This window comes from Ornithodoros turicata, chromosome 3 (genome assembly GCF_037126465.1).
Source record: "Ornithodoros turicata isolate Travis chromosome 3, ASM3712646v1, whole genome shotgun sequence".
Classification (NCBI taxonomy): Eukaryota; Metazoa; Arthropoda; class Arachnida; order Ixodida; family Argasidae; genus Ornithodoros; species Ornithodoros turicata.
Genome location: NC_088203.1, coordinates 49,985,264 through 50,004,645, shown reverse-complemented (window position 1 = coordinate 50,004,645; position 19,382 = coordinate 49,985,264). Strand labels below are relative to the sequence as shown.

General features: G+C 45.7%; 1 protein-coding gene across 1 annotated transcript in view; it reads right to left on the bottom strand.

The window, feature by feature from the left end:
- Positions 1 to 19,382, bottom strand: part of LOC135388463 (phospholipid-transporting ATPase ABCA1-like) — a 391,000-nt gene that overhangs the window by 96,188 nt on the left and 275,430 nt on the right. The window contains exons 17-19 of the mRNA XM_064618039.1: positions 11,568 to 12,016; positions 9,308 to 9,433; positions 2,289 to 2,555 (exon numbers count right to left, since the gene is read on the bottom strand). Coding sequence (XP_064474109.1) covers positions 2,289 to 2,555; positions 9,308 to 9,433; positions 11,568 to 12,016 — 842 coding nt within the window. The remainder of the gene's footprint in view (positions 1 to 2,288; positions 2,556 to 9,307; positions 9,434 to 11,567; positions 12,017 to 19,382) is intronic.

Here is a 19,382-nt window from a genome sequence, read left to right as displayed (position 1 = left end):
TCAATCTGAGAGGTCAGTCTGAGAGGTCCACCGGCCTGAGAGGCCCTCTCAGGCTGAGAGGACCTCTCAGTCTCATAATACATTAGACCTGAGGGGTCTTTTCACTAGGGCAGGCAAGTCGAAGCTGACGGTAACGGCCGCCGAGGTTTAATGATGAGAGAACGTGAACACGAGACATGCGGGGGTATGCGCTAGAAGTGCGTCAACACAGAAAACGTAACTGAAAGTAGACGACAGATTGTCCATCATTAACATTACACTCCCAAATTTGGACAATGGCTACCATCATATTTGAGTTCGTCACACCTCTTCACCACCGCCACCACCAAACCTAGTGCAGACAGCAGTCAATGGGGCTACGGCACAATTCGTGAGTCCCCTAGCAGATTTCATTCGAGCGGGAGCTCGTAATACTAGGCCACCGTCGCTGCTCTGCCGGCCACCGCTCTGACTCAGCACCCTCCGGCTTAGACGCCCCGTACCGGTCGCGGTACGCTGTGGTAACTCACACTTCGCCAGGCCACCACGTACATCGTGATGATATTCTCCGGATCTACCAGGGGCACCTGGTCGAGCAACGCGCTCCCTTACCGTATCGCAATGCCGTTGGTCACACGCCCTGGCGACGCGTCAGCGTCAACGCCTGAACACGCTCGTGACAACGGCTCAGGTCTCCCCCACCGCACACGCCCTGCATGCCTTCACCACCCTCTTTGACGGTCTGGTACTCGTGTCCCACCAGCGACGGTCAAGTTACCGCTCATTCCTGCGCCATGGCTCTTGTCGCCGCGTGTCCGAACCCACGCCGCGTCTGAGGGGGAGCGCTACTGTGGTGGCAACTAATGATGCCAGCCATTGCGCCTGCTGCCACGCGCTGTAGGCTCTGAAAGTAGGTCAGCCAGCGATAGGTAGGTAGCTAGTAGGTGTAGCGCAGTCCCTCAGCTTTTCCCTTTCCCCTCTTGGACGTAGAGCAGTCTCATTGGATCCCTCACAAATAAGCTACCACAACAACTGCACGTGAGGTGCACATTGCTTTATCTTTTTCACCATACTGCTGTGGCCCGTCTGCGAATACCCACTTATTCCTGCTTTGTGAATGGGCTTTGCCATGTGCTTTCCATGACCTTTTTTTTTTGTCTCATGCGCAGAGACGTACTGTCCTAACGTATTGCACTGGGTCTTCAGTTCTACCGGCACCGTCCTAGCGTAAGGACACGTACATCTGCCAGCTGGGACATTCCATCATCGCCGCTCTGGGGTGACGTAGAGGGATACCACCTCCTCTACAAATTTGTACTGCAGGCCACACCCGCGTACTTCGACATTGGAAATTTTTGTGTGCCTCTTCTCTCGCTTGGTTTTTCGCTATTCACAGCTCATTTGGTATTTTGTGCACCTTACAGCTCTCTATGGAATTAGTATAGTTCTTTGTGCATAGGAGGAGGATAAGTATACCTCTCCTCAAAGTGGTACAATAGACTCGTTCTGTGGTGTTCGTTACGGGACCAAGGAATATATATTTTGTCCACCAGTACTACAGGAATAAATGATGGCCTAGCACCAAAACATGATACTAATTGAGCTATCTCTTGGTATATGGTAGAAGTGCAAGGGTGCAGGCGAGCTGATACATTGTAAAACGACGATAAAACCCTCTGTTTCCCCCTTTCCACCCATCAGGAGGTCATTGGCAGTGTAGGCTGTCATTAAATGGGTTGCTGTGTCTGAGAACGTGTCGTGTCGTCTTTTTTGTTCCGTGTCTCCGGTTTTATTGTCGCTTCTCTTGGTATATGCCTGGCAGATGCAAATGACAGGTACGGTAGACTGAGGATGTAGTTCACCGGCTTATAGTAAATACTAAGGGATGCCGGAAGAGCGGGGATATAGAAAGGGAAATAAAAAACTACAACATTAGAATACTTCAAGTTAATGTGGGTCCATATTTCACAGAGTTGCAGCTGCAGAATTTGACAAATACTAGGTTCTAGTCTAGGACCAATATTGGGGTGTGGCCTTGGAGCACTGTTCCTGTTTCTAATAATGCACATGCCTGCACACTTGCGAACATTGATTCCACTGGTGGCTGACAAACCCATTCTGGTTAGTAGAACCTCGAGTGGATGGAAGGGGCAGGCAGTGAAACTCTCGTCTTTCGAAACGTTCTCAGGTGAGCAGTCTGCGCATGCGCAGGTTGTGTCCTTGCTCACCCGCACAACGGAGCGCGACCTCACCACGTATAACTAAAACTGCCTAATGCTTCAGCTAGAATTTAATAGCTCACTACGTACGTTCGCAGCAATGTGTGATGCCGAGGAACTTCTCCACGCCACTGCAGTATCCCGCTAGGGCTACCCAAGGGTCTCCAGCAGGATCATCAGCATACTTCATGCATTTCTTATTTATGTCGTCGACTGCCAGTAGTTTCATTATGCTGTATGGCGCAATGCTTGTCGGCATACTGGACAACACTGTGTGAATGATCTCCACTGCTGACGAACCACCAGCTCTTGCCTTTACCAGCCAGATAAGTCCAGTAACGGCAATCGTTATACTGCCTGCAAATAAAAGGACTGAAGCAAGACGAAAAACAAACAAACAAAAACTCATGCTTATACATATTAAGTAGAGATGGGACGAATCCAAAATTTTTCGAATCCGAATCCACGGAAGATTCTACGAATCCACGAATCTTACGAGTCCCGAATCTTTACGAATCCTTTTTAACAGTTTAAAAAGCAAAAGAAAAAAAAAAAACACTAGCAGAATCTGATACCTTTGCTTAATGAAAAACAAATTAAATAATTCTTAAGTTTCAGGAGATAATATACCCATATGGTTTTGAAACGTAATTTATTTAACATGTTATTGATCGACTAGAAGAAATGCATAAATTCTCGCTTCTGAATTATTTCTATAAAACTAAGCAACAATCAAAAGTAAAACAAGCTAGGTTACTTTTAAACTTATAATGTAACAGTTTCTACGTGAACTCTTTCAGTCCAGAGCAATGTACATAAATAAACAAACAAACAGACAAACAAGAAAACACCTGTCGGCCAATGAAGCTTTCGGCGAACTCCAGAGGCGCAAAGTTGAAAAAGAAGCAAACAAACGTGGTCGGTGGATTCGAAAGATTCGATTCGCCGCTTTGGGCACTGGGATTCGGATTCCCGAATCTCGAATCCCTGCCTAGGTTTCGAGGATTCGCGGATTGGGTTGGCACATTTCTAATAATAACTCTGATAGGTGGCATTCAAATGCAAGGCACCATCCAGTGTGGACGCCAGCAACTTCGTCCACCATCTTGGTTATGTAGAGAGTGGCGGCGTAATGGAACGTTGCTACGCCGCCGTAGCTATGTGCATCCGCGATCTTTCTCCCCCCACGCGACATAAAATGCATACACGTTGTTGTGTTCCGTTACGCAAACAGCGTGGAGCGACCCACAGCGATGGAAATAAGCCATGTGTCACGGTGCTCTCAGTTTTACGTATGCGGGTGACGTTCGAACAAATGCGGTTTGGAAAAGCGTTGTCGTTCTCCGACTGTTTAAGCAGCTGACCGATTACTTTAGCAGCTGGATCAGGTACATTGAGATGCTCCGCAAGGAACTGCATATGCTTTCAATGTAATTGTGTAGATAGGTAAATTATGTGGATAGCCGTACAGTGCCTCTTCTCCTCCCTCCGTCTCAATGTTTTGCCATTAAGCACGTCGCTTACTCGTTTCTGCGACTGCAGTGCATTCTTCCGGAACTTGCTTGGTTCACGGAGCATCAAGATATGCACAAGGTGCTATGAACACCACCCGTGTTTTCTAAACCACTCGTCTTACCCTCATGTGTCAGCTGCCGCTCGTTCAGCATAGGCAATGCGAAATTTCCACGCATAGATGTGAATCATTGAATTTCTGCGTGGTGCCCTAGGACCATCGTCAATTGTATTACAACGGCGTTGTACCACAAGTCGCTGCTGCTATAGATACAGGTATATTGTTGGTATTAATGTTGTAATTCGCTGTCACAAGTGAGAGTGTGGATATATTTTCCTATGATACGCGTATCAGTGTTATAACGGCTCGAACACGACGAGCGCACGCATTAAAATGTTTGAAGCTTGAGAGCCTCGTTCGTCTCGTTGTTCCAGCGCCATTCCATACTAGGACCGGGTCGCACTGCGTACACGTTTCTAACACACATTTCTATGAAGACAAAATGCGAAGTGCTCCGAAAATTCGACGCGTATAGACGAAAGGTGGAAAATCTCCACAATACAACAGTTAAGACTTTGCGCAGTGACAACGGAGGAGAGCACACCAGCAAGGAATTCAACCAATATCTAGCTAACGATGGCGTAAGACGCCGGCTGACCATTTCTGGCACTCCTGAGCAGAATGGAGTTTTTGAGAGAGAATGAATCAGGAAAATCGCCAGGAGATCTGTTGAGTAGGAGAAGTGAGAATAGACCACTTACGAGTATTTGGATGTCGAGCATGGAACGTGCGAATCAGACGATGCAAGGAAAAGAAATTCGACCCGAAAGCTGAAGAATGCATCCTTGTTGGTTATCCAGAAGGCGTTAAAGGCTAAAAATTGTGGAACTGGAATCGATCGTTTCTTTGTGAGTCGGGACATCATTTTTGATGAAAACTGTTTCCCCTACAAGCTTCATCAGGCAAGCACCAGTGTTGGGACATGTGATGGTCACGTCATAATCACATTTGATGTCGATGACAGCTGAAGTGCGGGCGCACAATACCGGTCAGCAAGACCGCTGTTCTATTCACGAGCAGGATGGCTCAGAACGAGTCCGTCCGCCGTCAGCGTCAGGTGACGAGGCAAGCGGTTCAGTACCCAGCAGGTGCCCAGCACGACAAATGATTGTGCTAACACGATCATAGACGATCAGACGTTCATGGAGGTTGGCGAACAAGAATCTGCATTCAAATCTTGGCCACGGCAGTCACTTAGTGATGCAAGTCACCTCCAGAGTCACACTCTAGATGGAGCCCCCTCAGTTCCGGATAAGGAAGAATGGACAGCAGCTACACAGTGGGAGTTGGATAAAAACTTTCAAAACTGGGAGCTCGTGTCACGGGCAAGAGACTGACACGTGGTGAAATGCAAGTGAGTGTTTCCTAAGAACGCAAATTGTAAATTGGAGCGGTACAAGGCACGTTTCGTGGCATGCGGATATTCCCAAGCGGAACGGATCAATTTCAAGGAAACGTTTTCATCTGTCGTGAAGCTCAAGTGTATTAGGACGTTGTTGGCCATAGCAGTAGAAAGAGACAGGAAGATTCACCAGGTCGACATCACAGCAGCGTACCTGAATGGGACACTAAAGGAGACTGCCCCAACCTTTTACGGAATGGGGTAATCACAAGGTCTGCCTTCTAAAGAAAAGTCCGTATGGGCTGCGTCTATCAGGAAGGGAATGGAATTTCACCTTCGATAAATTTCTCAAGTCAGAAGGGATGAAGAGGTCCAAAGCTGATCCATGCGTTTATGTCGTCGTAGGAGTATACGTTGATGATCTGCTCATTACGTCAAAATATGAGAGCGAAGTCGTCAAGTTTAAGGGACGTACATCGCAAGAGTTTGACACAAAGAATTTGGGAGAGGCAAGCCACATCCTTTCCAAACGGTTGAAAAGAGACAAGGGTGGGATGCTGTCGCTCGATCAGACGCTTTATGCTAAGGAGGTCCTGGAGACGTTTGGAATGCAGATGCGAAAAGAACATCATCTCCGTTGAATCCAGGAAGTATCAAAGAGCGGACAACAGCAACAAAGCAGGGGGAGGCTTGGAACACAAATACAGACAAGCAGTTCGAGCGTTTCTGTACCTTGCCGGAGGAACCAGACGAGATTCGGCTTTTGCAACTACATATGTGAGTAAGTTCAATGGGTCTCCAACAGAAGAGCATTGAAGTGGCGTAAAGCATATCCTTGGATACGTAAAACAGACAAAGAATTATGCACTCGTTTACCAGAGAAGTGGGAAGTGCATTCAAGCCCTTTGCGACTCAGACTGGACGGGCGATCAAACAGACAGAATCATCCAGTGGATACGCGATCATGTTGGCTGGTGGTGCTATATCTTGGAGTAGTAAAAAGCAGTGAACGACTGTGCTGTCAACAACAAATGTTACGCGTATCGATGTTATAACGGCTCGAGCACATCGAGCTCACGCATTAAACGGTTTCAAGCTTGAGAGCCTCGTTCATCTCGTTGTTCCACCGCCATTCCATACTAGGGCCGGGTCGCACTGCGTGCACATTTCTAACATATATAACGCCAGCAATTAGATGATCATCATTCTTGTTGCGACTCTTGTAGGTGTCCTTTCATCGCTTCTACAAAGACTCCACACTGTACAGCAAATAAGCCATAGCCATAAAAAGAGATCAGGGCCCTAACTTGAAAGTGACACAATTCACGAAATTGTGTTAAAACATTTTGGTATTTCTGACTTTATCCCTCGTGTTGCGAGCGGCCATAACACTATCAGAGATAAGGCTGTTCCCTCTGTGTTCGCGTTCAGCAAGAAGTGCAACATTCGGAAGCCGCCATCCCACCGTGCATCACCACCATGCACCTCCAGATCACGAGGTCTGGCAGTTCCAGCACAAGAGTCGATGGAATCTCCCATGCGCCCTGACATCACTGACAATTTAGATTGGTTTACCACCAGTAGCAATGCTACTCAGATTGCAGGGTCAGTAGTGGGTGATCACCAAGTGAAGACCAGGCGCAGTGTGATACCTGAGGTGTTCACGAATATGTGATGCAATATTTTAAAACAACATCTGGCTTTAGCTAGGAATGCAGCTGTGGGCTCCGAGTGGAAAAGGAGTCTCTTGCACGCCAGCACACAGAAAGAAGGTTGCGAACGTTTAATCGTTCCATTGCACGGTTCAATGGTTGTGATGAGGAAGCTATGCTGGACCATGGAGAGAATTGGAGCAATGCTTTACGTACATGCTCAGGTGACAGTGCAGGTAAACCTGGGAAGAGCCGCAAGAGGAAGCTCAGTACTGAAAACGAACTATTCTTGGTCTTGGTGAGGCTGAGGCGTGACCTCTTTGAAGTTGATCTTGCTCATAGGTTCTGCACTGCACAGTCAACCGTGTCAAGAGTATGCGTATCATGGATCAATTCCATGTGTGTTAAACTGATAACCTTTCATCTATGGGCACCAGGTGAGGCTATCGAGGCAACAATTTCACCTGAATTCATTGAGAAGCATGCATCGAAAGGAGTGGTCTTGGACGCCACTGAGATAAGCTGTGAAGTGCCATCATCGCTGCAACTCCAGTATCATACATGCTCTGTGTGATGGTCTTCAAAGACGTTTAAGGGACTGATAGGCATCTCTGCTAATGAGCTTGTGACATTTGCGTCTGAACTGTTTACAGGCTTCACTTCTGGCAAAGGATGTGTCTTAAGGAATAGCTTTCTTGACCTTAACTTTCAAGAAGGTGATGCGGTAATGGCCGACGGAGGCTTTGTGATCAGTGATCTGTCGGAGAAGAAGGGGGTGAAGATAAACCTGCCCCCGTTTTTGTTGAATTGTTGCATACAAAAGAGATGTCTTCGCTGCGAATACATGTAGAGCGGAGGATACACAGGATAAAGGGGTACCACATTTATGACAGGCCAATGCCGCTTTCTTTGGCTTCAGTGATCAATCAGCTTTGGACGGCCAGAGTCCTCTAATATAGCAGTAAGCAGCATCCTCTCTATCCGCAGTTTCTAGAAGAGCAGATACTCGTGATGGTGCATTTGCACAGCTGTCATTTTTGCCCTTGGAAAGTGTCTGTATGGCATAGCTCTCACTATTTCGCAGCATTTTGTGCGTTGCGCTCTTAGCCCTGCAACAGTATCTTCAGTGATTGACAGCCAAAGGGTGAAGAGTTGCAATATGTACTTTCTATTATTGCGTTTTTACATTGTATTCCATGCTGAACAGAAACGTACAAAGATTACTGACATACAAAAGCATCTTACATAGCAGAAAAGGCTTCTCTGAAGGGTATGAGTGACCAGGTCGTAGAAAAGAAAATAGATGTATGTCGACCAGCTATTTGCCCTGCTCAGAAGATAAGGCAGCATATCAGAGGAAAAAACAAAGTTGTCGAGCTTCAACTTGAGGTGTGCCTGCCCAGGCTGCTGCATGAAACCGAAGGCACTCAATAGAAATCCAGTTTTCGGAGTACACAACAAAGTCGGTCCATGGGCTTTCTCTTAGAGCCACCTAGGCATAGTATTCGGAGTCCCTCTTGAGACTTGGTTACTTTGTTGATCATTTTGGTTGAAGCACAAATACAATTGTTGAGACCTCATAACGTGTGTGTCACTGTTTTTTGAGTGAACAGGGACACTTTATTTCAAGTATTTCATAAGTCTCTTCCTCTGGATCATCAACAAATCTGCCTGGGCTAGCACCCAACCAAGGATACTCCGGATGGACAACAAGACCGACCGCTGTGTCTTAATGAAATGATGTAGCCAATTATTTTCATCACGGTGCTGTAGCGGTCTGCAGCAACGCCCTCATTTTGTCGCGCATATTGGACAACAGGGACACTTGCTAATCAGTTATGTATCCTGGAGTTTCTCAAAAATCGTGCCACTCGCTTTACTTTTCCCGTAGGTCAGGTATACTCCCATTCGAATTTGGCTTACCTCAGTACAGCTTGCGACATACTTGTCCGGAATCAACAGTTTGCGATTTATCCTGCCTGAGATTTACAAGCGTTGGAAGCAATGTTTCTTCTGACTAATAGAGACGTACGGCGTGCTACCCAGTAGGTGTTCGTTAGCCGAAACAAACGCTTGCAACGCTGGGGAGGTCCCGCACCGCATACACAAGAAGCTGTCCATTCCAGGCAATCATGTCGCGAGCTGTAAATCATATATGCGAATATACAGCTTATGTATATCATATACGTAATACGGGTATTTGTATGTGTCCTGGGTAGTTTATTTTTAAATGACTTTGCGTGTAGTTTTAGAACTACTGAAATATGCTCGGTACGAAAGGAAAGCTCCTAGTACTCGATATTGGAATATAGAATTTCCTATTCGATCCGTAGTCGGAACTGAATACGCAAGTAATCGTCTTGTGTATTTGAAGATTTTGTTCTAGAATAGTCTGCTGATGTCGTACAAGCAACCGTACAACACGACCGTGTGAAACAAGGGATAAAATAGTGTGACGGTTCAGTAATGGCTGGTGTCACATTGTCCTCGGTGTGTGCCAGTGCGCCAGCCGTTTCATTCTACTGGTTTGAAGTGTACTTACCTCCAAGAGTGAAGAAGATTGTAAGTATGGAGAAAGCTCCGCCTTCCGTGTCATATAGAAAAGAAGCGAGGTAGCTTATAGAGATGGTCACGCAGGCAATTGGGAAGAGCAGAACCAGAGCGGCAACTGGAAAAAAGAACCAGAACACACCTCTTTCAGCAACGGAATTGATAGAGGAGCGGAGAGGGGGTTGAAGAGGATGGACAGATAATGATAATAGGTTATTTTACGTCGTTACACTACCATGATCATAAGCGACGTCACAAGCGTCTGACTGCGTTTTGATTTTTCCCACTTGAGGTTTCTTAAACGTGCGCCATAATATCAACACACAGCACACCATATTTAAAGGAGCACTAAAAAGCAAAAACAAGTTCACTTCAAATTACGTTACACGCTATGTTAATTTCGTACTTGTTATCGTAATTCAAAACTTTGATTCAGTTATGAAGCTGCAATCAAAATTATACCGAACTCTATCTTATTTCGGCGCTAAGCAGTGAACTTCGCTTCAGCTCGTGCATAGGTGTATTTTGTCCATGCTGCGCGTGCCATGCCATGGAGCAGTCCCGGTGGAAAAGAATAGTGCGCGTTGCGAAGCAGACTGTAGTCGCTGTCCGAAAGCCGTGAAGATATATGTTGTCAGTGGAGCATTCGCGAGAGCTGTTTTGGGCTACAATTCAGAGAAGCGCTAGTGAAAAATGGAGGACTGCACACCATGCCGCGCATTCGCGGAACACTACGATCGGACCCTTCCAAAACCCACACGTCCACCATAGGTATGCGCACGCTTCTCCTGCTGTCTCATTGGATGACGCCAATCTTTGCCTCCTGGGGATGCCTTTCGTTGCCGCCAAAGACTGCTCTGTTTTCATTGGGTGTTTCTTGTAAACGGTAGTGTTGTGTCAACTAATTTTGTCTCAAGTGTACTAATTGGAACACGGACCTTCAGTTGAGAACAAGTTGTGTTTGCATTTTAGTGCCCCTTTAATGTCCCACGCGGAAGATGGCGCGTAAGCGACTTGTACCCTGCTACAAAGTTGCTAGCGTCTTCAACCGTTATCTACCCTACAAGGACGGGACCCACGTTTAGAAATCCCGAAAGTCCGAGATTCTATCCTATTACGAAGCGCTGATGAGATGCTAGTGGAAGAGCCCCATGAAGGGCACCGATGCCATTTTGAACAGACTGCCCTTCTAGCTATGGCTCGAAATCCCAAACTTTTGTAGATACTCGGGTTTTCGGGAAATACGATACAGTGCGAGTTCGCTGTTATTCCCGCGGAACCTTCTAGTGGAGGAACACACACACGCGCACACACACATAAACACACACAAGACAACGCCACTCACAGAACGAAAGTTTCGCCGCGTATTATATTGAGCTTTCGCACCGTGCAGGGATATCCAGTTTGCACTGGAACGCGTCTCTTCTTGTCCGCAACGGTATACCTTGTTGCCGCGCCCGGCATTTTTTGCCGCAGTTAGCAGTGCACGCGACTGGTGCGCTTTGCTCTTCTCCCCTTTAAGTCCACAGTAATTGTTGTGTTCTGGTCTGGAGCATACCAATCTATTTTCTCCAACGGCTGTCGCAGCTTTTTGTTTCCACTTTTAAAACATACCAAGTCATGGAGATTAAAAGAAGAAGAAAGAGAAATTCCGCAGTGAGAGAGAGAGAGAGATTCTGCAATATGCGTGTGGCCTTATGGATCGGAAAGCTCGCGATTTCGTAGAATTTTAATCCAAGTTGAGGGGTGTTCTTGGTTATAGCCTGCGCGATCACATAAGTCAACAGGTGACCTGTCGTAGAAGGCGAGGTAGGATCGGCTTCGAATTGCAAATGATAGGTTTAGGGGGCGCTCGAAACCAAAAGACGGTAAAACATAGTTTTTTTCTTGTCACTCGTACGACCGCCTATTCATTATCCAGGAAGCTGAAATTCATTATCCCATCGCGGGATTTGACCTCGTCAAATTCCGAGGTTCAGGAATCCGCTTCAAGCCGTGGAGAAGGAATGTGTCTGTTCGAATTTCGGCGGATCTCTTCCTTCGTGTCAGGATGGCTAGAATCATCGTCCTTGCACAAGAATTCACGTTACTTCATGCAAAATACGCAGAATCTCAAAACACACAAACATAAAAAGTAAATGTAGGATGTCTTGACTAATCACTTAAACTTTGACCACGGGGATCGATTCGGCTGCCACGCGTAGCATATCTTTACGTACAAGCGAAGTGAAAAGTTGTTGTTTGATATTTACCTTTCGTACTTGTGTAAGTGTCGTTGTGAAAACTAAAAATAATGCAGATGATAATCCAGGTCACAACAAAAGTGACGGCATCAAAGAAGAGGTTGGAGAACCAAAAGAGGACGCTGGACATTCCGCTCATGAGTTGAAGCGCCTTGAAATTGCTGGTACGTTCCATGATGGCAAAGAGGACTGTCACACCCACAGTGAATGACGTAATCAATGGAAACCCCACACCGCGTAGCATGTTTGTAAATAAAGAGCTTGTGAAGTCCACCATCACGTCCACGGCGCTAAAGTTATTGGTACTAGTATCGTTGTACATGGTGGAGTCAACGACTACTGTTGCCGTTATCTGAGCCATGACCTCACCGGATACTGACCGTAGAACTGCTGTGTTTGCCAGTAGCAGAGTGAGAACTTGACTAGCCCCGTAAAAAGGGTTCCACCACGCCACAATTCTGAAACATATTAAAAGAGGACACTGTACCTGCAACAAGTATTTCACCATCCCAACTACGCAGTTACGGAACATAAACGCAATACACACAGATGAAAAAATAACAGACATAAAATGTGGCTGTTTTCCTGCTGATGCGACAAGGAGTAAAGCGACAGGACTCGGTGAGCTACTAAGGGAAGGCGGGAATAGTACAAATTGCACGTAATGGTTTGCAGATATGGGCCAACTGTAGGAGCAGAACTGCAATGAGTTATTATTTAGTGCTAGAGGTAATAACCTGCTGTGGGATTCATCGTAAAGTAGTGGTCACCCGATGTGAAATTGAAGGAACAGCGAGCCTGTAGTTGGTCGTCCTGTCAGTTCAACGAGTGCTCGGGGACGGGCAGGGTATAGGGTAATCTGTGTTGGAGCGGAGCAAATGTTTGCAGGATTTTCATGCTCACTCGCGTGAAAGACGTAATTTTTAGGATATCCCTCGAAGCGTCAATCCTGAAGATCAGCTCGGTAGACTTTCTAGAAACGCGAATTTCTAAAAAAAAAAAATAAAGCAGAAGAGGAAGTGGGGTTCGGCCACCACGCGTTCGCGCCTATACAACCACATGAGTGATCCGTGAACCACCGTTTATTCATGTCGACAGCACACGAAAAAACGAATCAACACGTCGCTCTCCCGCCTAGGCAGCCTACCAAAAACGCTTTTTGCCCAGGATTCCCGTGGCGCCATCTAGCGTCTTCGGAGACCAGCTTTCGGCACATAACTAAGGAACTTCCGTGGAGGTGTCGCAATAACACTATCGCATTCAAAGCTTGAAAATTCAGTACCTGTTACAAGTGGTACCTACCAAGAGATACACGTGCACAACACAGGCCGCAAAAAATTATTAGAAAAATACGCAGCATGGTGCTGCGCAGCTTGTGCACAGGCTGGGCGCTATAGTTCAATTATTCATAACTGAGTGGTTAGCACGAACTGGTCCAGGGTGATGACCAGAAGAATGAGTGTCTGTCGTTTGTTAAGATAATTACCCTAGGGAGATAAATGCTGAGAGAGTGTGAGAGAAGCGGGACGCTTATCCATGTGCGGAGCATGCCCTAAAAGCGATTCTCTCTCCAGTGTGTTCACATACACACCACATGTGTTCATTACACCCGCATGTTCGACAGTGGACGGCAAGGTGTCCTGAGGCAGTTGAATTGGATACCGCTGCCCTATGCTCACGCAGCCGTGTGTTGAGGCAGCGCCCCGTTTGCCCAATATATCGTCGTTCACATGAGAGCGGTATGCTGTAAACTACTTGCTGTCGGCAACTCACAAAAGCTTCTTTTTTGTGCTGCACTTTACATTCACCTGTGGGCTTAGGGTTGTTGACTCTAGAACACAAAACCTGGAGCTTCACAGGAGCAGTCAAAACTACTGGAACCCCATGCCTTTTAGCCACATTTTTGAAATTGTGAGACAAGGTATGAATGTATGGCATTATTATAGGCCTGCCCCTCAATTCGCTACGCAGCCTTCTCGCCTTGCCCTTTACCTTCTGCAATACGATCTGAGCAACGTTCTGCAAAAGTGAAAGTGGGTAGCCTACCTCCATCAACTTCTGGACCTGAGAGGCGAAGCTGCTTTGTATTTGGTGTTCACATGATTTACTCAAAGAAGACCAAAGAGCCGTTGACGCAATTCCCCTTTTAACCAACTTGGTGTGGCATAAATCAAACGGTACGACTCCTTTTTTAGACCTCGGACTGTGCTGTGCTGTGTGTGCTGTTCCGACTCAAATTCATGTGACTCAAATTCGCGTGAGCATAGGGGAGCGGTGTCCAATTCAACTCCCTCAGGACACCTTGCCGTCCACTGTCGAACATGCGGGTGTAAGCCACTTTTTGGACACACAGAGGTAAAAGCTATGCTCAAACAAAATATAGCAAGGGAGGTAGCTGAAGCATCTTTAATAATACAGAACGGGGATATGTGTGTAAGCCAGCCGTCCATTGACCTTACTTTGGAAGAGATAGCATATATGCATACGATGTAATCTTTGATGTGATAATAATATGATGAACTTTGATGAATAATATGCTCGGTACTTTGTCAGCCATGCGTGGCATGTGTGAAATTGTTAGATAGTGACGGGTTTTTTCTTTAAGCATGTGTGTTAACAAGGGGGGGGGGGCAGTGGATCTTATTCGTGCTTCAAACCTGTTCATCGTAAATGCTTTATTTTCCTTGTCCGTCTCGAAATAAATTTTCTGTCAGTTGTGAGTAAGCAGCCGTGGTGTCAACTTCGTTCTTCCTTGTGTGTTTCTTGCTGCATTCAACAGTATGTCAAGATACCAGCTACCCCAACTTCGTACACTGCTATGGCAGACACAAGCACTAAAAAAGGCAACGACGCAGAGAGCTGGCGCGCATACTATTTTTTATATCTCAGTGACAACATAAAAGTGATACATTAAGGCTGAAAGGCCATCCGGATCATAGCCGAAGCTAGTGCTATCCGTAGAAACATGCCAAACAAATATATGACAGCAGTATACACTGAACCCCAATACTACTACACTAAAAATATGCAAGTCACAAAAATCGTAAACAGTGTTATCTATGTTGATTCAAGACCAGTACTGTGAAGTAAGTGCCTATGTAATGCTAATTTAAAGTTCCTAGATGAAATTACAGATAGTGGTAAGGAATTCCACTTAATTACGCCTTGGTATTGTAAAGTACGCATCGCATGCTCATTCGCTTGTTGTTGTACTAAGAGATGATGCCCTAACACGGAGCGGCTCGTGCGAGTTAGAGGAAAATGAAGACCTAGAACTAGCCCTTCAGTAATAATACATTTCCTTATCATCAATACAGTCCTTTCAAAACACAATGTGCTAAATGGCAGAATGCGCAGTGTTTCATACAAAGGTAGACATGATTGCCTAGGATGTGCATTCAATATTGTGCGAATTATACGGTTTTGAAGAAGTTCAATGGGTCTTAAGTATGATGATTCAACGCAATATAAGAGGTGACCTTGGACTAATGAGAAATACAAAATTCTTAAGACAGCCAGAGGGAAGATTTTGCTCACCCTGTACAAAGCGCCACACGCTTGAGATAACTTAGAACATACTTGTGAAATATGTGGCTTCCAGTTAAGATGGAAGTCTAGCACAACACCCAGGTACTTAATACTATTAAGGCGTTCGATGGGTAAGCCCTTGATGATAATATTAAATTTTGATAAGTCAATACTTTTACGATGCGAACGAAATACTATGTATTTTGTCTTCGATATGTTTAACTCAAGGGCATTGTTTTCTAACCATTCGAGAAGCAATGGCATAAGAGAATCAATGTTGGTTCGAATTGTATCTATACATTTGCTGGTAAAAAACAACGCCGTATCGTCAGCATACATAAGGCAATTTGAAGACATTCCACTAGGAAAGTCATTTACGTACAAAATAAAGAACAAAGGTCCCAGGGCCGAGCCCTGGGGGACGCCAGTATGTATTGGGAGTGACGAAGAGTGGTGTCCAGCAATAGATGGTTCTATTGCTGAGGTAACTAGAGAAAAACTCGAAAGAATGGCCTCTTATACCATATTTAGACAATTTAGCGAGGAGGATATTGTGTTGAACTGTATTAAAGGCCTTCTTCAAGTCTAAAAAAATGCCAACACAGTATTCACCTCTATTAATAGTACTGTTGATAATTTCAGTTGCTGAAAGTACAGCAGTAGCTGTGGACCTCGACCTGCGAAACCCATGTTGGTTTGGGCTGATTATATTGTTTTTCAAAGAAAGTTGTCAAACTAGAGAACAGTAATTTTTTGAAAATTATGTTAAGCGCGCTTAACACGGAGATTGGGCGGTAATTAGTTAAATTATTATAGTCGCCATTTTTATATACTGGTACCACTCTAGCACTTTTAAAGATAGCTGGATAGGAGGTGAACTTAAGGAGGCGAATGCATGTGTTGACGCCGTGTCTGAAGAAGTTGAACTAGAAACACTCATAAGGAAACGTAGATGGGTAGAAATCCAGCGAACCGGTAGAGATGTAGGAAGGGAGTTGCCTCAGGACAGAAGCCGCCGATATTTCGAACAGAGACTGTTCTTCTTCTGGGCACCGTCCTCATCATTGGCATGGTATTTAAAGGGTTAGGTGTGACGTGTTTAAAGTTTCATGCGAATTGTGGGTCAACAGCCCGGAGGGAAGAAAGGGTCCGTACGGGCTTCTACGGCCGGAGTGAATGGCTGCTTTGTTAGAGTATGGAGGGGATTATGTGAACGTAGTGATCTAGGCTACAGTCCAGTTACAGAAAAATGGAAGGTTCACGAACACGTGGACGAAACGGGACAACAGACAAGAATTGGCAAGCATAGTGAAAGATAAGGAGGTTAGTGGTTACGTGGGGAAAATTCCAGAACAAGCAAAGTTTTTTTAAATATATATTTGTAATACAAAGTTGTGGCATGCAATAAAGAAAGCAGAAAGCAGTGGTCATGCAGAACATAACAGATGATAATGGAGGTAGAAGGGAAAAGCATATTTTATTTGTGAAGTGTTTCTAGGGTGCCTTGCGATTTGTTCATACCAGACGGGTGAAGAGCGTTGAACTTGTATATGAGATAAGACTCCCTATCACGTCTGTCACGTGTGGATCTAAACCCGGTTTCTAGAATATATAGTTTAATGTTGTCAAAATTGTGACCAGGAACGTTAAAGTGTTCGGCGACTGCTTTGGGGAGTTTGTTGGACGTGTCGGTTCTGTGTCCGGTAAGGCGGTTGTTCATTTGTTGGCCGGTTTCACCGATGTATTGCATAGAGCAGTCGCCGCATTCAATGCAGTATATGACATTGGAGCTTGTGCATGTGAATGCGTGGTTAACGGGGTGGGTGTAATTGCTCGCAGTGCTTTTGATGGAGTTAGCGTGTTGAACGTGCTTGCATGTTTTGCAGCGCGGGAGGTTGCAGGGCCGTGTTCCCGTGTACGGGGCGCTCGTTTTGCTGATTTTGGCATTGACCAAGGAGTCTGCTAGGTTTTTTGCGCGTCGGTATGTCACCTGTATGGGATGGGTGAATATATTGCTAAGTCGGTCACTGCTTTGGAGGAGGGGCTCGTGCTTCTGTAGAATGGCTTTGATGTTTGGAAGTGCGTTGGAATATCTTGTGATGAAGCTTATTTGGCACGCGTCAGGATTTTTTCGATTTTCCAGAACCTCGTTTCGATCGAGTGTGAGTGCCTTGCGACGGAATTCGGTTAGGAGAGAGTCTGGATAGTCCCTTTGGGCAAGTGTACTGCAGAGTTCGTCAAGCTTCTCAGCGTAATCTGTGTCGTTTGAACAAATTCTGCGTAGTCTTACACTCTGCCCATTTGGAATTCCAACCTTACAGTGGCGCGGGTGGTGACTCTTGAAGTGAAGGTATTATTGTTTGTCAGTTGGCTTTTTGTACAGGGTTGTGATGAGGTTGCCGTTGTCTAGTGATATTGTGGTGTCGAGGAAGTTAATTAAGTGAGCTGACTGTTGTGATGTGAACTTTATGGTGCTATGCGCGGTGTTCAGTAGATCTACGAACTTTTGAAATTCATGTTCCCCGTGTTCCCATATTATCAGTATATCATTTTTCAGTATATCACATATTATCAGTATCGAAGGTACACAGTGGATTTTAATGAGAGGGCGCTGAGATCTTTGTTTTCGAACAAACCCATGAATATATTTGCGTATGTGGGTGCAACAGGTGTGCCCATACTTGTACCGTGTAATTGTAGGTAGTATTGGCCATTGAACTCGAAGTAGTTCAGTTTAAGAACCAAGTCCATTAGAGCGAGTATGGTTTCCGTGTCTTTTCTGGTGTTTGTTGTAGAAAGGGTATTGCAGAGGGCTGTGATTCCGTCGTTGTGTGGGATGTTAGTCTACAGTGATGTCACATCCAGCGTGGCTAGTATTGTGTCCCTACCAAATGTACGAGTGTTGTTTATATCTCTGATTATTCTGAGGAGGTGGGGTGTGTCTTGTACATGCGATGGCAGTGTTGTCGGAATATGGTTTAAATAGTGGTCCAAGAATTTCGAGAGTCTTTCTGTTGGTGTGTTGTTATTAGATACAATTGGCCTGCCGGGGATGTCAGCCGTATAGAGCTCGTTGGCATGTACCTTGTGGATTTTGGGCAGTAAATAGAAACGACCTGCGCCTGTGTTTGGTGGGGTGAGATATCTGAGGTCATCACGTGTGATGAGCTTTCGTTCGTGGAGGTCCTGTATGGTATGTGTTATTAGAGCCGTGTACTCCTTTGCTGGGTCATGGTCCAGTTTGAGGTAGTGTTGCGTATTGTTGAGTTGCCTATGAGCTTAAGAAATATATTTATCTGTGTGCCAGATGACGATACTCCCCCCCTTATCTGCGGGCTTGATGATGATATCATCTCTATCAGCTAGCGCTTTGATGATGTCACGGTGTGTTTTAGTGAGGTTGTGACCACGCGAGCTTTGGGAAATACTGCGAAGGATGTCGTTGCTTACTTGTTTAATGTACAGGTCTAATGCGGGTTCTCGGCAGTGATTTGGTGTCCAGGTTGATGGTAGTCGGAGGTAATTCTCTAAGGCGTAGCCGTCTCGCAAAGTCTGATATGTCTTTGTGGATTTCGTATTCGTTAACAGAATTGAGTGTAGCGCAGAATGTTAACCCCCTAGAGAGGACTTGTAGTTCGTCGCTGGTTAGTGAGCGTGATATATCTATTACGGTGCTTGCGTCAGCGTTTTCTCGGGGTGAGTCAGCGATGTTGCGGTGAGTTGTGGTTGTGGTGCTGGAAATGATTTGTTCGGCTGCTGCGTGTGTCATGTTAGTGGGTCCGGTATCCGTGTCGTTGTTGGAATTAGGTTTTCCGAGTTTTGAGTGTTCCTTGTTAGCTAGCTCGCGATTGAGTTGTTGAATGTGTAGTTCGAGAGTGTTTGCCTCCGCGTCGGTGAGACTGATATTGTTCATATGGGCCTGGAGACACATTTGACACAGAGACAACAGTCGTACATTTGGTAGGGACACAATACTAGCCACGCTGGATGTGACATCACTGTATACTAACATCCCACACAACTCATAAGGAAAGTTTCACGCACTGCACATGAGAGCCAACCATGCAGATATGCACATGAAGCACACATGTTAAGCAGGACATATTCGTGCAGAGATTTAGAACAGGGGGATATTCATGAAATAGAGCACAGGGAAATGCACTCAACTAACATGCGCTTGGTTCACTGTGGTGCTGAAGATAGCCAGGGCGAAGCACTCCTAGAAAACCTATCTAGCAGCGATCCATCTTCTGATGAGGATCAACAGAGACCAACTGGCTCTGACAACAACACCGT